The 24,823-nt window shown below is 32.6% G+C and overlaps 1 protein-coding gene across 1 annotated transcript; it reads left to right on the top strand.

Moving 5' to 3' along the window:
• The first annotated feature begins 5,591 nt into the window (after positions 1-5,591).
• LOC111088795 (SWI/SNF-related matrix-associated actin-dependent regulator of chromatin subfamily A containing DEAD/H box 1 homolog) lies at positions 5,592-23,498 on the top strand. Its single transcript, XM_022399802.1, has 2 exons — positions 5,592-5,776; positions 23,346-23,498. The coding sequence occupies exons 1-2, from the start codon at positions 5,608-5,610 to the stop codon at positions 23,486-23,488; spliced, it is 312 nt and encodes a 103-aa protein (XP_022255510.1). The 5' UTR covers positions 5,592-5,607; the 3' UTR covers positions 23,489-23,498.
• The last annotated feature ends 1,325 nt before the right edge of the window (positions 23,499-24,823 follow it).

Genomic DNA, 24,823 nt, shown 5'->3' with positions numbered 1-24,823 from the left:
ACCAAAGGTCAGTTTTATGTTATTTGATACGGTAACATGAGTGCACATGAGCTGCATTATTGTAACTTCTGTATTATTAGCCAGGCATGGGTGAAAGGACAACATAATAGATATATATGAATGTATAATGTTATGAGATTTAAGCTATTTGGTCTAAACAGTTATGTTTTTGTGTTGTAATTTGTGTTCATTCTAGAATGAAGGAAGCATAATTTATGTTTATTTCCTAATATTTTATGGTGGTTGTGAAATTTTTAAAATCTACTGAACTGATACAGAGATAAATTACTGAAAATAACAGATAAAATATAAAGTTTTTTCTTAAAAAACGTTTGGTAACTATCCAGACATTATAAAGATTTCGCACATGAAATTTCAAAAATTTTCTGATGCATAAAAGTATTTTTAATCTTAAAATGAAAATTACTTTGCATGATAGATAGGCAAGATGTGAAAAGAAAAAAAGGCATGAGAGAAACATTGCTTTAAAAACCTTAAGACATAATAAAAAAAATTGATATTTTGCATATGAAAGCATTGTAATATTTATGGATAAACTGCCAAATTTCGTTAACATTCTCTTACTAATTTAAAAGATAGCATGAAAACTATAACAAGCATAAAATGGTTACAAGGCTAGTCCCAGGGACCGAACCCGGATTGAAAGAGTTAATAAACATTTGTTCATTTCATAATTTTTTGTGTGTTTGCTGACTATTAGGAAGTCATTGATTTTAATTAAAATAAAAGTGTACTTTTTTTTTCTTATTATTAAAATTATACATTTCTATGAGGAAAAAAAACATTAAGCTTGGTCTATCACAGTTTTGGGAAATTCCACTTTTCATCAGCAGCTCTAGAAAAGGGAAGTTAAAGACCATGGCCAAGTCTCTTTTAGTGGTGGTTTGGAAGTTGTGTGTGTGAAGCTAAGTTTCTGTATGTTACATGTATGAATAGTTTGAACTCTTTGCCCTGACCAGTAATCCTCAAAATGTTCTTGATACTGTGGTACACAATGCAGTCAGATTCAGGTGTTTGAAATATGGCAGCAAAATTAAAAAATTAAATAAGAACTTAAAAAAAAACTGAGTACATTTGTCAGTTTAATCTGAATAAAGAAGGAGAAATATTTGTAACCATCTTAATAGTTGTTGTGTCATACATATAAATAATGTACAAAAAAAGGCAGTTGGAAAAATGTTTTTAAAATAGTGAGAATCATCAGTAGATGTAACATGTCAGAGAAATTATTAAAATTTCATATTTTGTTTACTAATTTTGAGCCAGCAAAATTAAAATAAGAATATTCTGAATTGTATTGCTGTTGCTAGTTTAAATCTATCACCCTGGGTATCCTTTACTGCGCATGACACACGGTTTTAGTGTCTTACATTCAAAATTTTATTAAACTACTTTTTGTTTATGTTATGCCAATTAGAATAGCATAAAATCTTAGCTCCATATTTTAATAGTATACAAGTTTTAAGTTCTTAATTCTACAAGGGAATATTTAAACAAATCCTGAATTTCCACTAGTGTGACCCACGTGACACATCTTGTTTTAGCGTGTCATCATCCCTTTTGTTACAACAGCAGAAGTCACGTGATGCTGCTGGCACGTTAGCACTGGTAGCGTACGTGATGAGTTTCTCGAATGATTGGGGAAGTCCGAGTGTGATCGAGATGCCCTCTTCGTTAGTATATAAGCCTGGCGGAGAAAGCCAGTGAAGATGAATGAAGAGAGAGCAGTAGTTACTTTTGAGTTCCATGTAATTTATGATTCTGTTAGTTTCGAGCTAGTGAGCCATAAAGTGTGTTTTGCACTAGTCGAGAGCAAAGTTATAGAGATTGTGAATTGCTGTGATTTATAGCATGTATTATAAAGTTGTTAAGTTTAAAGTGATGAGAAACGTACTGATTGTGGAACTTCTGTGTACTAAAAGTTTGTATCAAAGAAGAATAAACTGGTTTAATCAAGAAAGGACTCGTATCACTGAAGATCCTCGGAAAGATTTTCTACCAGAAGCAATGATACAAGCAGATACGTAACACTATTTTATCCATTATCCCTTGAAAATGTACAAAGCTAAACGTAAATTACTCTCTATAAAATCAGACAAACTATAATTTTTATAGTCTTTAATTTCGTTTGGTTACAGAGCTATCGAATAGAAAAATCAGACCACTCCTGCCACACCCACCTCTCACATCTTCTCTTTAACAATTCATTGATACTTCTCTCTTACGTTTCTTTATATATTACCTATAACCAATAGAAAGTAAAGGTTTTCATCTATCAAATGATGTATTGTATAACATTGTGTTCTGAACAGAATGTTGTCAATTTCACTCAAGAGTACAAGATTCATTCCCATGGGAGAGTCAACAACTAGTTTGGATGAATTGGAGTTAGGGGAAATTGTTTACTTTTTGTATGTTATTAGTCTTTGTTCTTTGGTGCATTATTTGATTAAATAAAAATTATTAAATGCATTACTATTAGTACTGTAAAAAGTTAGGGTTAATTCTCTTTGAATCCTCACGGCAAGAAAAAAGAAGATTATTTAAGTATTTTATTTCTTGTTTTTCATATTTATTCTTTATTTATTATTATAAAAGTAACTAAAATCTAAAAATATGGATCTTTTTAAATGATTTAAGACTAGATTAGGTAAAATATGTAATCATAATAATATAATGAAAATGGTTCACAAGGCAGGCACGCGGACAGCTCGTGGGTAATGTAATTCGATAGCACAATGTGAGCTACACATTCTCTCAGTGATTTACAACTTTTTATTGGGCAGAGAGTTGTTAGACACTGTTCAAAAGGCAATAAAACAATAAAATTTAATTATAAATAGATGTATACTGTTATGAACTTAGAGCTACTTAGGATAAATTAATGTAGTTTCATGTTGCAATTTGAAGTCATTCTAGAAAGAAAAAAGGGGTAATTTAGGTTTATTTCTTTTTTGTTTTTGTGGTTACGAAGTTGGTTAGATTGACAGATCCCGTTTTGAGACAGGGTAGAGAAAATAACACATAAACTATAAAGTTTTACTGAAACAAAACGTTTGAAATTCATTTAGGAGATTTTTGGAGTTTACACAAAGGAAATTTGAGATGAGGAAAAGTATTTTTAATTTTAACATGAAAATTAGTTTGCATACAGACTATTCAAAACTAGTACTCAAAATATTCATGGACTGAAAGACTGCTGAATTTTGTGAAGATATATCCACTATATTGAGAGTTATAAGTATTAAATCTATAAAGACTTTAAATGAGTACCAAAAGGTCACGTAGTTGGTCAGGTTGACCGAGCCCATATTGAGAGTGTTAAACCCATCAACTAATTAACCATGAATATCAAATGTTTTGAAAGAAGTTTTTTTTTAATTTTTTCACAACCCAATTACGTAACTGAAGCAAGTGGTTATAATTTTACTTCTTACTCTATACTGTACGTTTACAGCATTTAAAACTTTCGAAACGTATGATTAAACTTACAGTATTTATGTACATTTTACTTCTTTGCTCGGTTTGAAAGACTTAAGTATAACTGAAAAGAAACCTTTTAATGACTTGATACTTCACTTTAATGAACTTATTACTGTCCTTCATTCACATTATACTGTGTGTGATATGTACTAACACAGGTCATGTTTGTACTTTCACAATAAAGGTACAAGTATTCAAATACCTTATACTTTAGTATTAATTTATTATTTTATTTCATATTTCAACTACATATTATTATTTCATTAAAACACACTTTTGTTAGTATTTTGATGTAAAATGTTACTCCTGAAATTTGATTTGCATTTTCTGTTTTGAGAGATAAATGACTCAACATTTTATAGAATAAGAATCTTGTTGTTAAAATAAAAGTATTCAACTCATTCAATTAAGAATATCTATATGTATTACAATGCTCAAATAAAATTGGTGTATGATTTTGTAGTATAATTATAAATAACAGGTTTACAAATGTTATGTTGCATAGGCACTGTCTTTTAATTCTTTGTTAGTAAGAGCTAGGTGGTCTAGTGAGTAGTGTGCCAGCTGTGAACCTGAGAATCCATGGTTCACACCCTATTGCTGAAAATAAGTGTTCCATACTTTGGAGCTATGAGTGCATTTTAAAACTGATGATTAAATACCATTTTTTTTGGTTAAAGATGAATGAGAACTGGCATTTGGTACTGTTGACCAACTGCCTTCTCTCTAGTCTTATCTGTTCAAAATTAGCGATAGCCTAGCAAAAATAGCTTCTGTGTAGGTTTGTACACATTTCCAAAACAAATAAACATGTGTTAGCTTTGTTGGATATAGTACTACTTACATCTGTGATGACATTAAATTAGTTACTAGAGTAAGGAAGCACATTATGAAACTGGCCTCAAAATACTTTGGTATGAAATTCTACTCCTATGCCAACCCAAAATGAAAAAAAGAAAGAGACTGTTTAGAAATCACCAGAACAAATGATCTTTCACTAAACTGTGATAATGGTTCTAGCAACATCAGTCGTAGTTGGCAAGGTCTATTCACTGTTTATACATTTGACCAGACTTGACCTCTACATATGTCCTGTCTTTTGTCTTTGTAATGATATGTAAACCTGGTGTTGTTTAGTACTGATCATACCTGAAAAAGACAAACCAATGTTCTGTCAAAACATATGTTTCACCATCAATAAAATTCTTCCTTATGCTTATAAATCATTGTTTGTCTGTTATTAAATGCCTTTTTTTTCTTCTTATGATCTTAACATTATAAATACCTAAACATTACCAGAATTCCCTCTATATTAAATAAGATTTTGTCTTGAATTACTAAATTCTTCAGTGAAAATATCTACAGTCTGAGCCTTAATATTGTGGCATGTTGTTATCACTTGTGTTTTTTGTTACTTGGTTTATTTAGTTACTTTTCCATAATAATGATGCTTCCCCAGCTTTTCACCATGCAGTTTGTGTCTCATATATATAAATGTTTCAATAATTTATAAAAGATATTGGGTTGTTTAGCTGAATATGTTAACTTCTTTAAAGATCTGACATCAGCTGAAAGTGACGACCATAAAAAATCTGCTGTACATATTAGAATTTAATGAATGTTTACATATCTGTAGATTTATACTCACTCCTGTTTTAATCTCTGATGTGTTGTCAAAAAGAAAAAAAGAGCTAAATATGTTATCATCCTTCACACACACACTTGACAGTTGGCATCAATGACAAAACATGTTATCCTTCACACGATTGATGCCAACTGTCAAGTGTGAGTACTTAACAAGTAACTTTCATACTGTTTAAAAACTTACAGAAAATTAAGAATTATACATAATGCTGTTTTAATAGTGTACTTTCTTCTTTAAACTTGAAGTCACTTTGTATTATAATGTTGTTTGTCTGCACTTCATCACATTCAAAGTTTTTCAAAATTAACTAAAATATTTCTTGTAAGCTGTACCAAGGTTCATTATCAGTCGAATGACCAAACTAACTTGTATTCAATTGTATCATCGAATCTTCTGACCTGATATAGTTATTACAACCAAGTCATATTCTTTGCAGGCTGCATCTAGCTCCTTACCAAATGTTAGGTCTGAACTGGCTGGTTCTTATGCACAGACAGGAATTAAATGGCATCTTGGCTGATGAGATGGGTCTAGGGAAAACTGTACAGGCTATATCATTTCTGTCTCATCTGAAGGAAACTGGAGAGGATGGACCTCATTTAATAGTCGTTCCTTCATCTACCTTAGGTAAGTTATTTACTAAAAGATATTAGCAGGTGTCTTTTAATGTAAAAATTTGTATAACAAAAGTACAGTTCTGTAGATGTTTTGAAGAAAATTACAATATTCTTAAATAACCTGATTAACTGTGTATTTTGGAGAGTTGCTCTTGCAGAATGTTGTAAACATAAAAATTTTGACCTTCTAAGATATGACTACTGAGCTAATGCAGTAACACATGCAGAGCTTATGATCTTGAAAGGTAGGTTACAGTGTCATGAGGTATGACATTTGCTAAGATTGTGAATATGTAACATATGACATATGTTAAGAATATGATTTTTCTAAGTTAAAACATAGTAAGTCCATTATTTTCTAAGATATACAAATACTACACTTACGATGTAGTTATTTATGACACAAGCTAAGCTTGTGATTTTGTTAGATATGATACATGAAGTTTATGACAGTATGTTTTGGATTTATCTTTGAAAGAACCAAATTTTTATGCATCTGAAAATGTATTTAGTAAAACTTGATTGTGAATTTACACAGTGGCATGAAATGAATTAAAAAAGTTTTTAAACTAAACCATATTTTATCATGTACTCTTCATAGTTACTTCTTGAGGTTAAAATTTTAAATTTATTTTAATCATACTTGACACTACACAACATTACCCATGATAAAACTAGTAAATTAAAAAAAATTTTGATTGTAGGATTAAAAATACATTTGTATATATGCAGAAATTTGCATCTTTGACAAAAATAAGTCAATTGGATGGGGGAAATACTATTTCTGCTTTCATGGGACTTGTAAAAAATGGGAAAGGGAAACAATAATACAGTAAGACAGTGGAAAATCTTAATCAAGTTGCATGAAAGGTAGAACCAACTTACAAATACATAAATTAGAAACAACTTACAAAATACTCAAAGGACAGGTGTAGTTATAGCAGTATCATCCATCTTAATGTACAGAACATGATGAATCAAGTTAGCCTAAGCTAAGGCTTTAAGCTTTCACTATTTTATAATGCAATAAATTAAATTAAACATAGTTTCTTTATTATGTTTATTTAGCATTAGTAAATGACTGTATATGCTGTTGGGGAATGAGAGTACAATGGTTATCTTTTTCCCGTGACTACAGCTCTCCATTTATATAGTATGAACTTTTAGCTTTACCCTATCACAATGGTCTTGTGTATTTTACATGATCTTGTAACCCATATGTAAGTTTGGTGGTATACATACTTTGACTCTGAAAGTATCTTCACGAAATTTGGCAATCCTTCAGTAAACTTTAAAAATCTTTATTAGACAAAAAATTAGAATTTGTAACTGAGTATCTTTACTAAAACATTGTCTGCAATTATATGGTGTTAGAGTGCTGACTGCTCAGAGTGCAAAGTAACATTCATGTTAAGAGGAAAAACACTTCTTCATATAAAAATTTTCAAATTTCATTTGCATAATCCCTAAAACATCATAAGTAATTATGAACTGCTTTTTTTTTTTTCATTCAGTAATTCTATACAGGGTCAGTTGATTTGACCAATCTTGTTACCACCATAAAAAAATAAGGAAATAATTCTAAGTTACCCTTTTTCTTTCTGGAAAGACTGCAAATTGTAACAGGAAACCAAAATTGTTTATCCTAAATAGCCTAATGCTTGTAACAGTATATATCTATCTATAAATTGTTTTATTGCCTTTTGAACCACGTGTAACTGATAATCCTGCCACACAAGTTGTAAATCACATGGCAAACTTGTAGCTCATGTCACTTTATTGAATTACGTAACACAAGGGCTGCTCGCAAGCATACCTCATTAAAAACCATTATTATAACTTATTTTACCTAATCTACCCTTACCTAACCTAATAAGTTTCTAATTTTTACATTTTAGTTACTTTTATAATAATAAATAAAAATACACATGAAAAACAAGAAATATAGTACTTACCTGGGTCTTTTTTTTTTATTGTTGTTGTCGACTCAGTGAAACTTAACCCCACTTTGTTATACTAATGGTACTACTGCAATAAATACTTTTTTATGTAATTAGATAGTGCACCTAAGAACACAGAATAATAACACTTAAAAAGCAGACAATATGCTATAACTATCATAATTTTTCTGGCTTTCTAACTGTGACAAGAACTATTAAAACTTAATCTAAGCATGTCTGTGTGTTTCCCATGGAAATAAAGCTTGAACTGAAAGTGAACTTGACAATTCTATGTACAGAAAATAACATAATATAATATGTCAGTTGATAGTTTAAGACTTCTATTAGTTATAAATAATATAGATTTAAATGTGAAAGAAAACTATTGACAATTTGTGAAAGAGAGGATGTGACAGGTGGGCATGGCAGGAGGGTGTCTGATTGTCTAGTTTATGGCTCTGTAAACAAATGAGATTGAAGGCTAAAAAAATTATGTTTCACCTGAATAATAACTATATTATGATGCATAATGTATGTTAAATTCTGCATTTCTTGCAGGGGTGGTAAATTGGATCTAGAGTGCAAATGTCACAGTTTTCATAGTAGGGGAGATTGAAGATTTTTTAAATATTTACTTATAAAATGATGTACTTAAAACTGAAATAATATTAAAAGTTGATTTATTAACTGCATATGGATGCAAAGTTTATTCATACACATTGATAATAAAGTAGTTTAATTAAATTTAGAATGTAACTCTTTGTAAGGTTGGGACATGTGCACTTTGACCTACCCAGTGTAAAAAGGTTAAAGAAATTCCTATAATTTGATTTATTTTTTTTCTGTAGTTTATTTTATGTTGTGAAATGTTCAAAATGTTATTTCATTTTATAATTTAAATTTTTCTAAATGTTTATCAAAAAGTATAATAATTACATTCTCAACTTAGAAAGGACCTGCTAGGCTGCAGAAAACAACAAAGACTTGGTGATTCATTTGACGGAAAGGCCCAGTGTTGAACCTTTCAACTAGAGAGGTGTGATCAAAACCTTCAATAATGCATTCAGGTGCAAGTTCTGACTTTCGAGACATTAACTCACCACTTCACACAGAAATTTCATCTTCCTCACCTATCTGCCTATGAGATTTGCATGCCATGAGCCTTGAGGCAACTGCCATCTAAATTCACATGTTTAACATGCAATAGAAGCCCTCTACCAAAAGGAGGCCGACACAACTTCCATGTGCAGTAACTCTTCCTATGCACTTGCACTCGTGATCATGTCATTCTTTTCCTCAATATTGCACAATAAAGGCATATTCAAATTTCATTTGGCTTCAGTTTGGTGAAATTTGCATTTCATAACAAAACCTTGATTTTCATTGTATTTAGCTTTTGTTTCAAACAGGTTAATTTTTATTATGAATTCTCAAGTGACAGTGAGTTCTTCTTAGTTCTGTGAGAGTTATGATGTTATACACACAGCCCTTATATCAACTATGGCTTTTGGAGGCTCATTAACTGTTGGAGACATTCCAGCTTTTGTTCAACATGTTGTGGATTACCACATGTTTACTGGGCCTCCTACTCCCATCCTGTCATTTGACATTTTTTCTCTTCAGTCAAAAAATAGCCTACTGTAGTACAAATTTAACCTGATCTGCTTTGTGTAGTGCCTTACCATTCAAGGTATGACCTTACCCTTCCAATTTCTTTTTGGATTTTCTTCTCAGGTATGTTTCTTTTCTTATTTTTCACCCGTGTCCTTTAATATTTCTCATTCTTCACTCCTGTTAGAGAAAGAAAATAGCATCTCTCTCACATCCAAATGTCTTGTGCCTCTCACGTTTGTGACTCTTTTGTCTTAACTTGCAGACATTCTTCTTTTCCTTTCTAGATTCCCTGTCTTTGGTATCTGTTTGCCCTGCTTTGGAATTGGGCCTCTTGCCTTCTATTTTGCTCTCTGGTTCCCTATTATTGCATCTATGTCTCTTTCTCACCAAACTCATAAATATTCCCTTTTCTCCTTCCACTTTTTGTTTGAGGCACTTCGTTGTGCTCCAGAGGGGTTTCCTGTAGAAATTTGTTCCCTTCTCTTTGCCAGCTTAGCCTGTTCCACCTCTTCTGCTTTTTCACTCATCACTTTGTTCCCCTGCCATTGGGACTTGTTGGGATGAGTTGTGTTCCTCTTAACCCTATGGTAGTCACATTCTCAAATTGTAAGGACCTAACATCGTTATTGTTGTATTTCTTTCCAAAAATAAAACTAGTGGATGAAATTGTTTGAAATTAGACAAGAACTTTCATAAAAGCATGGAGTTTCAGAAAAATAAAAAATATTTAATTTTGATTTTTTCTACTATTTCTAATAAAAAAAATTAGATTTTTAATGTAGTTATTTGCACTTGGACTCTGAATAGTTCACCTGCAAGTGATTTTTATATGAAGTATAAAATATACTATTTTTAACTTTACAGTTTTCACATTTCATTTGCATAATCTCTAGAACCTAGTTTTTTAAGGTAAATGTTTATATTTTCCATTTTTTCTACTATATCACTAACTCTGTCTATTATAATCAGTATACAGTGTTATGAAATGTTTAAAAATTAACAATTGAAATATGTATGTACCTTTCAACTCTTCGTAGAAAGGTTTTTAAAGTTCTTTTTCTTGTCATGTGCTTAATTTCATGTCGTATTTTCCATTACAGTCTATTTTTAATTTTACTTTCAAATTCTTCGTCTTTTACTATTTATGGTGATACATCAACTGTGCCTGCGGGGCTTTACTAAGTTATTTCAGCAGATTCTGTACACATGCTATATTTATAAGCTTTCACAAACCAGGTGACAAAAAATTAAACATATAAAAAATCATTAAACCTTTCCAAATGTGCATTCTAAAACACAAGTAATACATAAATTAGTAAAATATAAAAGTAAAACCTAAATGCAATCTGTCTATCAAACTAATGCATATAAGGTGAGAAAGTATCCCCAAATGCTAGGAACTCCACTCTTGACAATGGACTAAGCTTTTTTTCTACTTCATATGTAGAAATTCATACAATGCTAGCATCTCTTGGCCTAGTTAAATAAACAATAGGAAATTTCTCTTTCTATTGGTTATAAGTATGCCATTCAACTTCAAACTGTTGCATAGCAACACAGCTTTAACCTTGAAAGTAAGCGTGGCTGACCTTAAACTTAGAAAACAATTTACAGCATTTATTGCAGGGAGAATGTCTTCTAACAGCCAAGAGAAAGTAATGTAAGATACATCTGTATTGTGTACTTTTGTCATCTGAAGGAATTGTCTGCATTCCAAACACAGTTTTTTCTGCACCAGCTTTTAAACTTGAGAAATTGAAATTATGAGCAGATCATATGACAAGAAAAACTGCTGTTTTAATTGCTGTTTTAGATGTTTATTTTTAGAATAAAAGAATAAAAACTTAATATAAAACTTTGAATTACAACATACATGGTAATAATAATTTCAGTAAAATTCATTGATAGTAAAGTGGTTTAATTAAATTTTGAAATAATACAGTACCATATGCAGAAAGGAATTTAAAAAATGGCATTGGTAGTTATCTGGGTTAACGGTACACCTTCCCTTTCCTTGTGTACGTGGTCTTTGTCAGACTCCCTTTCTTCACCTGGATGTTTTTGGTAGTGTTCCTTTCTCACTGTAGACCTGGACTGATGTTGTATGACTTAAGTATTCATTATCTTTCTAGGTTTCTTTCTTGCCCTTTGACTCCTGCTAGGCATCTGGATCAGTCTACCTGTAACCTTCCCATTTCGGTTTCAGGCTTTCCTTTTTTTTCTTGTCCTCCCACTACCCAATGTCTGCCCCAACGTTCTTCTTGTAATTGACTATCCTGTCATGTTTCAAACATTGGCACTTTTTGTACCTGTCTCTTCTTCTTCACTGCATTTGGTCTCATTTTTTGCTGTCAGCCATTTTTCCTTTCACCCCCATGGCCTGAGCCCACTTCTCTTCTCTCATCTTTCCATTTCCTTTTCTCTTCCCTCTTTTTACCTGGTCTGTGGTAGGTCATGGTTGATGTGTTGGACACCTTCCTACATATCCGTATTGCCTTGTCCTCCATAGGTTTTCTAGGTTCCATCCATTAGATTCACATCTTCCAATTCCTTGCTGTTTCCTGTCAGCTGCTTTTGTATTAATGTATATCATGATGGCATTCACTCACCCTTGTGGCAAGCTGGAGGTGTCATTCTTTCCTGGATTTGACTTCTGTTGGCCCATTCTCAGGTAGTATCCTCCTCTCACCCCTCTTTTTTTGCAGGAGGCTATTTAGTTGGGGTGGCTTGTCAAGTTATCCAAATCCTTTCTCGTTCCCACTCAATATTTGGTTCTTCTCCTTTGTGCCTCCCAGCTATGGATTATTTGGCCACCAGGATTTGTGCTTCTCATTTCCTTCATTCACTAGGGGTTCTTTCTCCTTTGGGACTCTGGCTTCCCTGAAACTCCTCATTTCTTTGACATTTACACACGTGCTACCTCCTCCATTGGTCCTTGCAGATCCAAGGGATTCTTTCTTGGTTTCCTTTGTCCTCGTATGTGTACCTATCTTCTCCTTGAGTAACTGTCATGGTGACTATATTGTGCCCATCCTATTTCTGGTGTTCCCTTACCAACTCCCAAACTAGATCTTTCTCTTCACTGATGTTTTCCTCCCAATTGAGGTTCATGACTTCTGGTGTTTATATGTAGGATTGGCATTTACTCCACTTCAACTCATATCATGCTCCTTCTGGCAGATCAATATGTCATGATCCACTTTAACATATCCACAATCATTTATTACATTCACCATCAAGAGGGCACCCATTCTACAACCTTCACTTTTTGGCATTGGACCTGTTCTTCTGGGCTAATTTACATTGAGTTTCTCTTGTTGCCTGTCAAGTATCTGGAGATATGTATCTTATAGTGGATTTCCTCTGTTATCTGGCCCACAGTCGACCCACAGAGTGGTCTTTTCACGCAAAGTTTTTTGTTGAGTTTACTCTCAGTTGGACATGCCCCTCTTTAGATGCCTTTGGCATTCCTATTGAACCCAATATCCTCTCTATTAGTCCCCTGTTCCTCATCCTTTGGCTCTGGCTGTCAAAACTTTCAGCCAAGTGTTAGACTCATCTTTCTCTATATGCATATCCTCTTTCATTCCTCCCTCAGGTCCTCACCTTGATATGTGACAGTTCTCCTAAAATCCTATTGTGGTGCCTCTTTGGCTGCCACAGCCTTAATTTCATCAGCTTCTTCACTTAGCATTCAGATCCACCCATCTTCTATCCAGTGTCCCCTCTGTTGGTTCAACCTCACATATCCTTTTTTCATTCAAGAGATGTTGTCCCTCCATCTTCATGTGTGAGATTTGTCCAGTCCATTGCCAATTGGGCTGAACTTTCCTATCACATTCCTGTCACTTTTCCATTTTTTCTGTTGCTGACAGTAGCAGTCTTTCATCATTGATTCATCTAACATTCTTTTCCTCTTGGTCATCCTACTTTGCAGCACCTTTCTGCCTTTTTTGATTGTCTGTTTGACCATGATTTGTCAGTTTCTGCCATTGCTGGTTATCGGGTGGCATTATATACTGCAGTTCACCTTTCCTGATACCACAGAGTGTTTCCTTCCCCTGTCATCTCCCCTCTTTTCCTTCTTCACGATTCTCCTTGCCCAATTCCCATGCCTGCTTGAGTTCTTGATGTAGTTTTGCATGCTATAGCATATGCCCTGTTCAAATTGTTGGCTTCTTGCTCTGCCTCACCTTTTTCTCATATATTATTTATTCTTCCTTCTCACTTGTTGTCATTGTCATTTATTTGTCTATGCCATTGATGCTTCTCACACCCCTTTCCACTGCACTTGTATACTTCTCTATTTGGATTGGTTTTTTTGTTCTTCACACTTCTGTCATGCAGGAGGTTAACTTTCCTTTCTCTCTTATTTCTTTTCCTTCTGTCTTTCACATCTATGATCATTCAGATCCAAATTGGCTCCTGTGTACTGTTCAGTGTTGCTTATCATGGACTCCTCCATTTCAGGGTTCCTGCCATCATCTCTTCTTACCCTGGAACCTTCTTCTTCCAAAGACCTATTTCATTCTACCCTTATTGGATAGGTCTATCAATTCCTCCAGTTGGTATATTTCTCTCTGATTGTTGATGCTCGCAAGCTATTTCACATTTCGTATTCAATTCATCACCTTCCTCATTCTCTTGCTTCCCATCTTTGTTGGCCATAGGACAAGATTCTCCTTGTAGGCATGTGTGTGATTCCACATGTATTCATCACTTCTTTTCATCATCTGACTATTTTCTCTCCTGCAGTACTTTGTCTTCCACCAGTCTCTATACTTCAATCTACACACCTTCTTTGAATTGGATACATATGTTTCCCTTTTTATTTCTATCCCTTTTTCTTGAAAAGAATCTGATCAGGTTGCTGATTTTGCCTCCCAAGATATGCTTATTTCCCAAATACCACATTGAGCCAAAATAACGAAAAGTGCTCAAACCATCCGCCCTGGCTCTACCACTTTTCACTGTGAGATGGAGTGTTCTGCAACACATGGTAGACAAATTTACTCAGTTTTCTGATCCAGACTATACCAATTCCGTAGACTATCATGGAAAAAGTCAGCACCAGAGAAGTGACTGCCCACTTCTTTGGCTTGCACTCGATAGCTTTTAAAAATAAGGATTTTTGATAATCCATTGCACTGTCTCCAGTAAAAGACTTGTTCAGCTGGGGGTCTGATGGGGATTTAGGCACTTTTCCAGTTCTCTCCAATGCAAATTCTCCCTTCCCTCTTCTTCTTTGAGTGAAGCATGGGATACCCTTACCACTTTCCAGTTCCTAGTTGCTGGGATGGTGGACTATGGAGTATTCCCACTGGTTGGGCTTAATGGAATACAGTGAGAAATGGAGTAATGGTGGCATTGTCAGTGTAGTACAGGTCACCCCTTACAAACATGACACACAACTAATCTGCCATCTTCCTGCAGCCAAAGTCTGTTCAGGAGAGTCGAAGTGAGCATACTATATGGTCTGATCACTCCCCAACTACACTACATATATTGGCTCTTTTGCCTTTTCCTCTGTTTCCTTCTGAGCAAAGAGAATATCCTAGTTGAGACAAGATGCGGTCTCTCACTTCACAGCTAGCACAGATAACCCTAGAGTAGCTTTGTGCAAAATTCAAGAAACAAAATTAGTTTTTAAAAAAGAACAGTAAGTATAAAATGTATGAAAAAAATTGTTATAATGCTAAAAATTGTTATCAAACTTGATATAAGTAAATTTTAAATTTTTTTCTTTCTGTGCAGCTATGTAACTTATCAGCTTTGAATAACATGTAGTGTGGATCTATATTTATTTATGTTCTTAATCAATGTGCAGGTGTTTGGTACATGCATATAAGCAGTTCAAAAAGTGCAATAATCTTTTCTTAAAATTATTACAAAATGTATTGGCTGTTTAAGACCTTGCAAATAAATTGAACACTAAAATAATTTATCATAGGGCATGTGACAAAACATATATCTTCACCAGTATATGGTTCAGGATGACATTCTTTTGGCAGCTGTAAGATTCAAGCCAAATTGTTAAGAAGTTACATGTAATAATATTTACATGATGAAAAGTATTTATATATGCAAAATGACAAGATTCCACTCATTTTATGCAAGCAACTGGTAGTTCAGATATTGATAGCTGTGCTGTGGTGTTCTTTAGGAACGTTGTAAAGAAGTAAAGATATTGACAGCTGTACTGTGGTGTTCTTTAGAAACGTTGTAACTAGGTAAAGGTACAAATAGCCATGTGGGCTACTCATTGGAGCTTTCGACTTTACCGCCAGTCACACCTTATGTACTGTATATTAAGTTGAGGAATGCAGTGGCAAGTGGAGTAAGTCACTAACTCAAGGAAGTTTACAATGAAAATAAAGAATTTGACTCTGAGACAAAGATTCAAACACAAAAACACTTAATATACTATATCAAGATATTCTATTACATCCAGACTTAGAAAAAATGAATATCAAAATTATCAAAGCTCTTCAAGTGGAACTGGGAACTGCCTTCAATTATACTTCCAATAACATTCCTTAAGTCACAACATTAATAAGTTATCAAATAATACATTAATCAGCATCAATGTAGTCATATCTTAACTATGTTTTGATTCTAGAAAAGTTGGCATTAATTTATTTACAGAGAGTTTAGATGGGAAACATTGGTTAAGTTCAGTAGGCTTGTAGACATGATTTCTTCTTTCTGATTACAGCAACTATATATAGCACTTGGAGACTGTCTTGTGCAGGTTATCTACCTCTAATACTGCCGTGGAGAACTCTATTCTCTGGCTTCAAACAAGGGTTTTTATACTAAATTCTTCTGGTATTCTTATGATCTGACACTTAATTGGTTGTTTTCTTCCATCTCATCGTAATTCTCAGAACCAGAACCAAACTACTTAACCACTGTTATAGATAAAGTCAGTAAATTGGCAGCTTTGTTCCTTATATTCATACACCCACTTTTGACCTATCCCTTTTTTTTGGTAACTGTGTGCAAAATAATTTAAACATCTCTCATAGCTTTCATGCTGGTATAGTGGTGCCAGTTTGTAGATAATGATCTAATTCCCAGTCTCTCTAATGAGGCTTTTGTAACCTTTCTCATGACTGCAGTAGCATCGTTTATAGATAATTTAAACTATCGTATCCTTGAATTCTTCTTGACATATTTCTCTTCTTGGTTAATCATCATTATATAACTTCTTTATATTTTTGTCAAGCGTGCATCACACCTCTTCTTATTGTATATATATTTTCTGAATACTTAAAGCATTTGGAATGCCACAAAATACTGCAAATGCTTCATACACATTTTTTGGCATGTGCATTTTGGAACACAAGGACAAAAAATCTGGCATGACCACTTGCTGTATCACTGCTAAGGCTTCATAAACAACAGTAGGTTATTGAATATTGGATCACTATTTGTGCTTTGCCATGCTAATTTTATGGTATCCTACATGATAATTGACAAAAATTCCACCAGTTGTTCAGTTGTATATTTTAAATATTCTTTATTTCTGGAGATAGATGATAGAAGTTTTCCAAAAAATCTGAGCTCACTGGTAAAAAAAACACTGCAGTAAATGTATATTTTAAGGTCCCTAAAGTATATTTTAAAGGGTGTTAAATTCTGTTGAGGTTCCTGGGACAATTAATGTGGGTTTGTTTTTTCATGATAGCATGAGTGTGTATGGTTATTAATAATATGAAGAAAAACATGCATACCATTCAACATTTCTCTACAGTGTTTATTCTCCTGCCCTTTTAGCATTTGTCTTTATAGAAGTTGTGTTTTTTTCATGTAATTACTTAATTATCTAAAGCCTGGTGGCAGATATAATGCCACCTTTGACTTTGCATTGATAGAAATGAACACTTTTCTTATGGGGTTGATCGATGTGACCAAACTTGTAACCACAAAGTAATCATCGTGTACCTTCACAATATTTGGCAATTCTTCAGTAAACATTGTTAGAATGTTGTACACAAAATTTCAGATTTTCTAATAAAGTATTTTCACTAATGATTTATCCAAGAATATATGGAGTCAGAGTGTTTACTGCCTTGAGTGCAAAATGATTTTCATGTTAGTATTAAAAACACTTTTTTTTTATCTGAAAATTTTCATATTTAATTTGCATAATCTCTTAAAATCTCCTAAAGGAACATCAAACATTCCTTTTTTATTCCGTAAAACTTTATATGTATATTTTATCTATTATTTTGTCTACCCTAACTCTATATGACCTTGGTCAATTTGACTGACTTTATAACCATCATAAAAATATGAAAGAAATCTAAATTACCCTTTTCTCGTTCTAGAATGACTGTAGGTTGTAATAGGAAATTATAACTGTTTATCCTAAATAGCTAAAGGCTCATAACAGTCTACATCTGTTTATACTTTTTATTGCCTTATGAATCTTGTGTAACTAATTATCCCACCACACAAGTTGTAAATCATTCTGCAAATATGCAGCTTTTGTTATCATATTGAATTATGCAATGCACAAGCTGCATGCAAGCAGTTCTCATGATGGATTTTTGTTATATTTTTTCATTATCTTACCTAATATAACCTTATTTAATCTAATAGGTTTCAAATGTTTATATTTTAGTTGCTCTAATAATAATAAACAAAGAATACACATGAAAAACAAGAAATATATTACTTACCTGAATCTTTTTTTCTTTTACTGTTGACTTTCAATGAAACTTGGGCTACTTTTTTTTTTACTAGTAGTACTACTAATACAATAAATAATTTTTTATTTAATCAGATATTGCACCTAAGAACATATAATAATAATAATAACATGCAAAAGCAAAGAGTGTCCTATAACTATCATAATTTTTCTGGCTTTCTAAATATGTGCTTAGAGGCTTTAAAAATTCAGCTAAGCTCGTTGATGTAATTCCCATGAGTATAAATTTGAAACTGAATGATAAAATAGACAATACTCCATACAGAAAACTGCATAATATAAGATGTAATTGGATAGGTTAAAACCTTAGCTTTCTATTGTTTTTAATAATATAGTATAAAATATCAGAGAAAATTATTGGCAATTTTTAGAGAGGTGGATGTGGCAAGTGGGTCAGGTTTTCTAGTTTGTGGCTCTGAAAACAAATAAGATTGAAGGCTGGAAAAATTATGCTTTGCCTGAGTAATATTGATATTATAATGAATGATATACATTAAATTCTGTACTTCTTATTTATTAAATATGTTTTGATGGCAAGTTTATTTGTATACAAGGATAATAAAGTAATTTAATTAAATTGTGAATGTAACTGTAAAAGGTTGTGACATGTACACTTTGACCAACCCATTGTGAAAGGGTTAATGGTGGATTCCGTTATAAGATTGGGCCACTAAAACCAAGTGGAGAACATTCTCCATCATTTGCACTAATCTATTTTCATGATGAAACTGAAGAAGGTTTGGAAATGAGAATGTCTCTGCCAAATGGAAAATGTGCGAATTGTCAGATAATGCAAAATCTTGGAAATGCTCTACCATCACAATCCTTATGTGGAGCATTTCATGTATGCTTTTGAAAGAATGCATAGTAGAACAGCCAGTGAAACTATGTGAATGATAATTCAGGAATACCCATACCCTGCACTTGATTTCAGAAGATATAATACTCCAGCAACTTCTTAACTTGCAGTAATTATGCCTAGCAATGAAAATATAAATGAAAACAGTTGACAAGATGAAACACGTGATATACAGTTTGCTGTATTTTGTTTTATTGTTACCACTTGGAACGGATGGATGTTGTCATAATATTTTTAATATCAATACAATAAAGAGAATGATAATGAAAAATTCCTGTTCATCTTATTTACAAGTTCAGTCTTCATCATATCTTCTAAGTTGGAGATAGATTTTTTCACCAATAATTTTGTAATCATTATGCCAAAATGGAGCAAAATCATTTGAATTAGATGCAGTCAATGCAAACAATGCAGAATCTCACCTTTTTAGAAAAACTGATCATTCTTTCTGCTTCATTTGTAAGAAGTGGTCATTATATGTACATGTTATTTCAAAGTGCAGTGACAAATGTGAGAAAATTTGGAAAACTGGATTTGTCTATTACTTTTACATGCAATCCATAGTGGCCAGAAATCATAGTTGATCTGGAAGAATGACAGAATGCTAATGATTGACCTGATTTGGTCACATGTGACATTTGTATATTTCAGTTAAAAGTTAAAATGTTAGAGGATCATCTCACAGAGCAAGATATTCTTGGGCAGGTAGATGCACACATATGAGTGATTGAATTTTTAAAATGTGGACACATTTTATTAATTTCTTTACAAGAGGATAAGCAAAGGATGATCAAGGATTATGATAAAATTGTCTGTGCAGAAGTTCCAGTTAAAGAAAATCAACTAGTTTTATTGTATAGTTATCACATGCTTGAGTCATGGTCCAAGTGGAGAACTGAAATGCAGTGCTATGTGCATGTATAGAAGAAAGTGTACAAAACATTAGAAAATAGAAATAGTTATCCAATACATTGATGATGTGACAGTGGTGTGGTAGTTAAAAAGGAAAACTATAGATTGTGTAGTTGATGGGTTGTTCCTAAGAATCCATACTTATATGGGAAATATGTTACACATATAACCATAGAAGTATGCTAAAGTACTACAGGTGTCAAATATTTATACAAATATCTTTTTAAAAGGCGTGAAAGTGTTTCAATTGACTTTAATAAACAACACAGTCAGTAAAGTAATGAACAGCAAACAACAGATGAAATTCTAAATTATTTATATCACAGATATGTGTGTAGAATAGCATTTCCAAGAACTGGACAAAGCAGAAGAACAATATAGTCTATAATGGACATGTTCACTTTGTACATTCTGGAGAAGGGCAAGGATGCTATCTTTAATTAATACTTTGAAGATATACCCCACCTTCAAAATTGCTGCTCATGAAATATTATTGTTACAAGATGACTCAGAATTTTGACAAGAAATATTAGAAGTTTGCCATTTCAGTTTGTCTTCTCAAATGTGGAGATTATTTGCAATGATATGAATACATGATGAACCAGTAGAACCTGAAAAACTTTGGATTAATTTCAAAGAAAACCTCAGTGAAGACCTTTTTTTCAAAGCATGACGATTCATTGCAACTTATTGATAACATGGTGAATTCTACCGTTTTGGATATTGAAAGTTTTTGGAATGTGCAGGCAAGACTCTTGAAGATTGTAATTTGCTGTAAGCATTTGCTAATTAAGATGAAGGTGAAGTAGAAACATCAAAAATCATTTATGAAGAGTTAGTAATAAATGCATGAACAAATCAAGTAAATGCTGAGGAGTGAGTTAATCAGTTAAATCCAGACCAACAGTTAGTACTTGATGAAATGATGTAAACTGTAAATAAAAAAAAAGTGTAAACAGGTCTAAGATGTGTTTTTATTGATGGTCCAGGCAGAACTGGAGAAACTTTTCTGCATAACATCATTCTACTAAAAGCAAAAAGTAGGAATAACATCACTTTGGTTGTTGTACCTTCTGGAATAGCAGCCTTTCTAATGACATTCAAGTTTCACAATTCCAGTCAATAGTGATGAGAACTCAACTTGCAATATAAAGCCAAATAGTGATATTGCAGAACTGATAAGAATCACAAAGTTGATTATTTGGGATGAAGTTGCAATGTCTCATAAGAATGCTGTAGCTGTTGTAGATTGACTACATACAGATATAATGAAAGTAAACATGACTTTTGGAGGAATAGTTGTTCACATTGGTGGCGATTTTTTGTCAAATATTTCCATTTGTACCAAAGAGAGCTTGAGAATATATTGTCAATGCAAGTTACTAGTTATTACCCTTATGGCAATATTTCGTAACATCCAATCTTGCAACTAACATGAAATTATGATCTGTAACTAATGCTGATGCATACATTCAAGCCACTTTTCAGGATACTTTCAGATAATATGTGCTGTTTGAGTGAAAATATACAGGAATTGATTGAAACAATACATAACAAATGTCAACAGCAATATTGGAAATCATGGGTATTTGGTGGAAAGAGCAATTTTAACTCCAAAAAATGTTGATGTATTATGTCTTATATCTTATTATTTCCTTGTCTCACATTAAAAACATTCTGTTGTGCTATCCTGTAACATATTACCAACAGCCTGTTCTTTACTTTCTGCACTCCAGTAGATCAGTGGTACGTTTGTAGGCTTATAAATTACTATGTAACAGACAAGTTTGGAGGGTAAGAAAGAGTGTACTTCAACAGTTTCAAGAACATGTTTTTAATTGTGAAATTGCAACTGGAGATAAAATTGGCAATTGTGTTTTATTTTAAATAATTCAAATAACTCCTGAATAACAACTAACCAAATGAATTAAAAAGAAAGCAGTTTCGAGTCTTTGCTGTTACAATGAATAAAGGTCAAGGGTAAACCTTAAAACATATTTACCAGCACCTGTTTTTTGTCAAGGGCAGCTACATGTAGCAATGTCTCAAGTACGTTCTTCAGATTACTTGAATATTATGCATTGGAGGAGGATTTGATGGAAGTCAAGGATTTTGCACTAAAAATGGTGTTTATCCAGAAGTTTTATAAATATTTCATTTGTTTAATGTTAAATATTATTAGTATTTCATATGAACATAGTTAATAATAATAAAAATTTAATATTTGCAACTTTTAAATTCATTCTTACTATTTATTTTCTTTTTATTAATCTATGAAACCTGTACAACAAGACTTAGTTTCCTGAAACATTCAAGCATCATACCATGTAACATACAAAATATGAAAAATAACATGTATAACATTAACACCCTGGAACTACACATGATATGTCCATGGAATGGGCAGGCTTCCCCTAGTCTAATACATTTGTATTTCTATTGTGAATATAATCTATACACATACATACATAGACAGGGGCAAGTTAGGATCTTAATTTCTAAGAAAGAAACTGTATTTGCATTGAACAATGTAGATTAAATGACTTCAGAATCAAAGGTAATAGATTTAGCCTTCTAACACAGCTCGAGACCCTTACCAGCAATGAACACTCGTTAGATTCTCTCATTTAGGTCCTAAGAACTAGATGTAGGGTGATGTTTGCTTTATATTATTCATGACCAGAAAAGCTTAAAATTTGTGTAATTTCAACCAGTCTAAGAAGCTACTGTAAAGATGATCAGTTATTACAAGATTGATATTCCTTAAATAGTCATCTATTATATTTTATCTTAACCTTTTGAAACTGTTTTTCTAATTTGATATTTACACACAAGTTTAATAAGTATAAATTATGTGTTTCTGTAAGTTTGACTTTACATTGGTTTTGATCCATACTCCATTTTTTTTCTTGTTGAAGTTTATTAATTGTATAATTTAAAAAGAAATGAACCATTAATATGTACTTATTTTCTATCTTAAAATTTTCCAGAATTTAAATGGATGATTGAAAAATAAAATCAATATAAAACTTTCTTATTACACAAGAACCACTTCATGCTAAAATCTATATTAAAAATATGATGTTCATTTTTATTATTTTGTATGTACTTGGTATCTTTAAATTGACATTGTTTTTATCTTTTCACTTTAAGGAAATAATAATAATTTCATTGTTTGTTACATAATCAATTAAACGTAATAAACAATGTTAGGTGTAGGTTTTATATCTTTCAAATTTAGAAATGTCATACATAAATGATCTTCACATCTTATATTTTGTACAGATTTGTTATAACACTATAGTTAATAATTAATTTACATTCTTACAAGCTAGTAACAGTAGTGTGCATTTTTAACACTACTTTTGTGTAAAAAATATTTTGAATGTAAGTACTATACACACGCACACACACGCTCATATTGTATGTGGTTTTAGTGAACCTGATTTGAGTAGGTTAATCATTAAAAAAATAAAAGGATGTTGGAGCTCAGACTTGACTTTGCTCATCTCATGCAAGTTTCCATCCCCTATATTAGACAACTGGCAGCGAGAACTTCGTAGTTGGTGCCCCTCTCTTACTGTTCGTTGTTATCATGGTTCTCAGGATGAACGCAAAGAGCTAAGGGTTCGAATCTTAAATGATGATGTTGAAGATTTTGACATCTTAATCACTACGTGAGTATTTTGCTGTCACTCAACATACTTAAAAATTTTTACTTTTATTTATTAGGTGCAACTGTCTTTTCTTATGCACTTTGTTTGTACAAACCAGTATTTCAGTCAGCTAATGCATAATTTCTAAGGTGAGATTTTACCAGCTACAAGCTTCCTGTTATCCTTTTATCTCATACTGTCAGCTTTCTGTGCTTTCTTTTTGTCACATTCATTATTCATCTTATAAATCCTTTCTGTACCAATATTATGTCATTCCTTGTACCTTGTTCACTCATACTTATGAACCATCTTGTCACTGGATGTATACTCTCTTTTCTTCATTTTTTCACATTCATTCATCCTGCACTTCCTTTCTGTTTCATGTCATACTATTTTATTAATATATCATTCTGTTCTCATCTTTTATCAGCTATGACCAGCATTCTTTTTTCTTTGTAATGCTATCAATATATTGTTTCTTTCTGTCACAAGTGGCTAAGACGCATTCTTTCTGTTCTGCCATATGCTAACTAGATTATTTTCCTCATATCTTTGACATTCATACAGTGCCCTCTTTCCTGCAACAAGCTACAAAAATCCTATTCTTCCTTTTTGTTGCAGGCTACCATTAGTGGTGCACTTTCATGAAATATCAACATCCTTTCTTTTTCTCCTACAAGTTATCAATATCATGTCTGTTCATAGTATTTCTTACAATCAGTAACTATCTTTTCTTTCAAGTATTCTGATGTCCTCCATTTTTTTATCTGTTCTGTTCTTCTGATGAACTCTTTTTTTTTTTTGCATCATCTTGTTTTGTCAATAATCTGTTTTCTTTCCTGTCACTTGTTTTGTAATAAGATATAAGACATGAGGATAGAATACTAACCACATGAAACAGAAAGGAAGAATGGGATGTTGGTTCCTTGTCTCACATTAAAAACATTCTGCTGTGCTATCCTGTAACATATTACCAACAGCCTGTTCTTCTTTTCTTTCTGCACTCCAGTAGATTAGTGGTACATTTGTAGGCTTATGACACTGAAAAATGGGTTTTGATACCTGTGGTGAGCACAGTACAGATAGCCCATTGTGTAGCTTTCTGATTAACAACAGCAACAGTCTTTTCTGTCTCATTTTATTTGTGTCGTACAACGTATTAACAGCATCCTATCTTTTTTTTTGTCACGTATTATCAATGTCCTGTTCTGCCTTTCTGTATGTTTACAATATTCTGTCTTCCCCTTTAGTCACGTATTATCAACTTCCTGTTCTTCCTCTCTGCCACACAAATTCAATAACTTTACCGTCACATATATTTACTATCTTATGTTTTCTCTTTTCCATAAGCTGCAAATAT

This window comes from Limulus polyphemus, unplaced genomic scaffold (genome assembly GCF_000517525.1).
Source record: "Limulus polyphemus unplaced genomic scaffold, Limulus_polyphemus-2.1.2 Scaffold4452, whole genome shotgun sequence".
Classification (NCBI taxonomy): Eukaryota; Metazoa; Arthropoda; class Merostomata; order Xiphosura; family Limulidae; genus Limulus; species Limulus polyphemus.
Note: the sequence above shows the minus strand (reverse complement) of the source record. Positions and strands in the feature narration are given on the sequence as shown.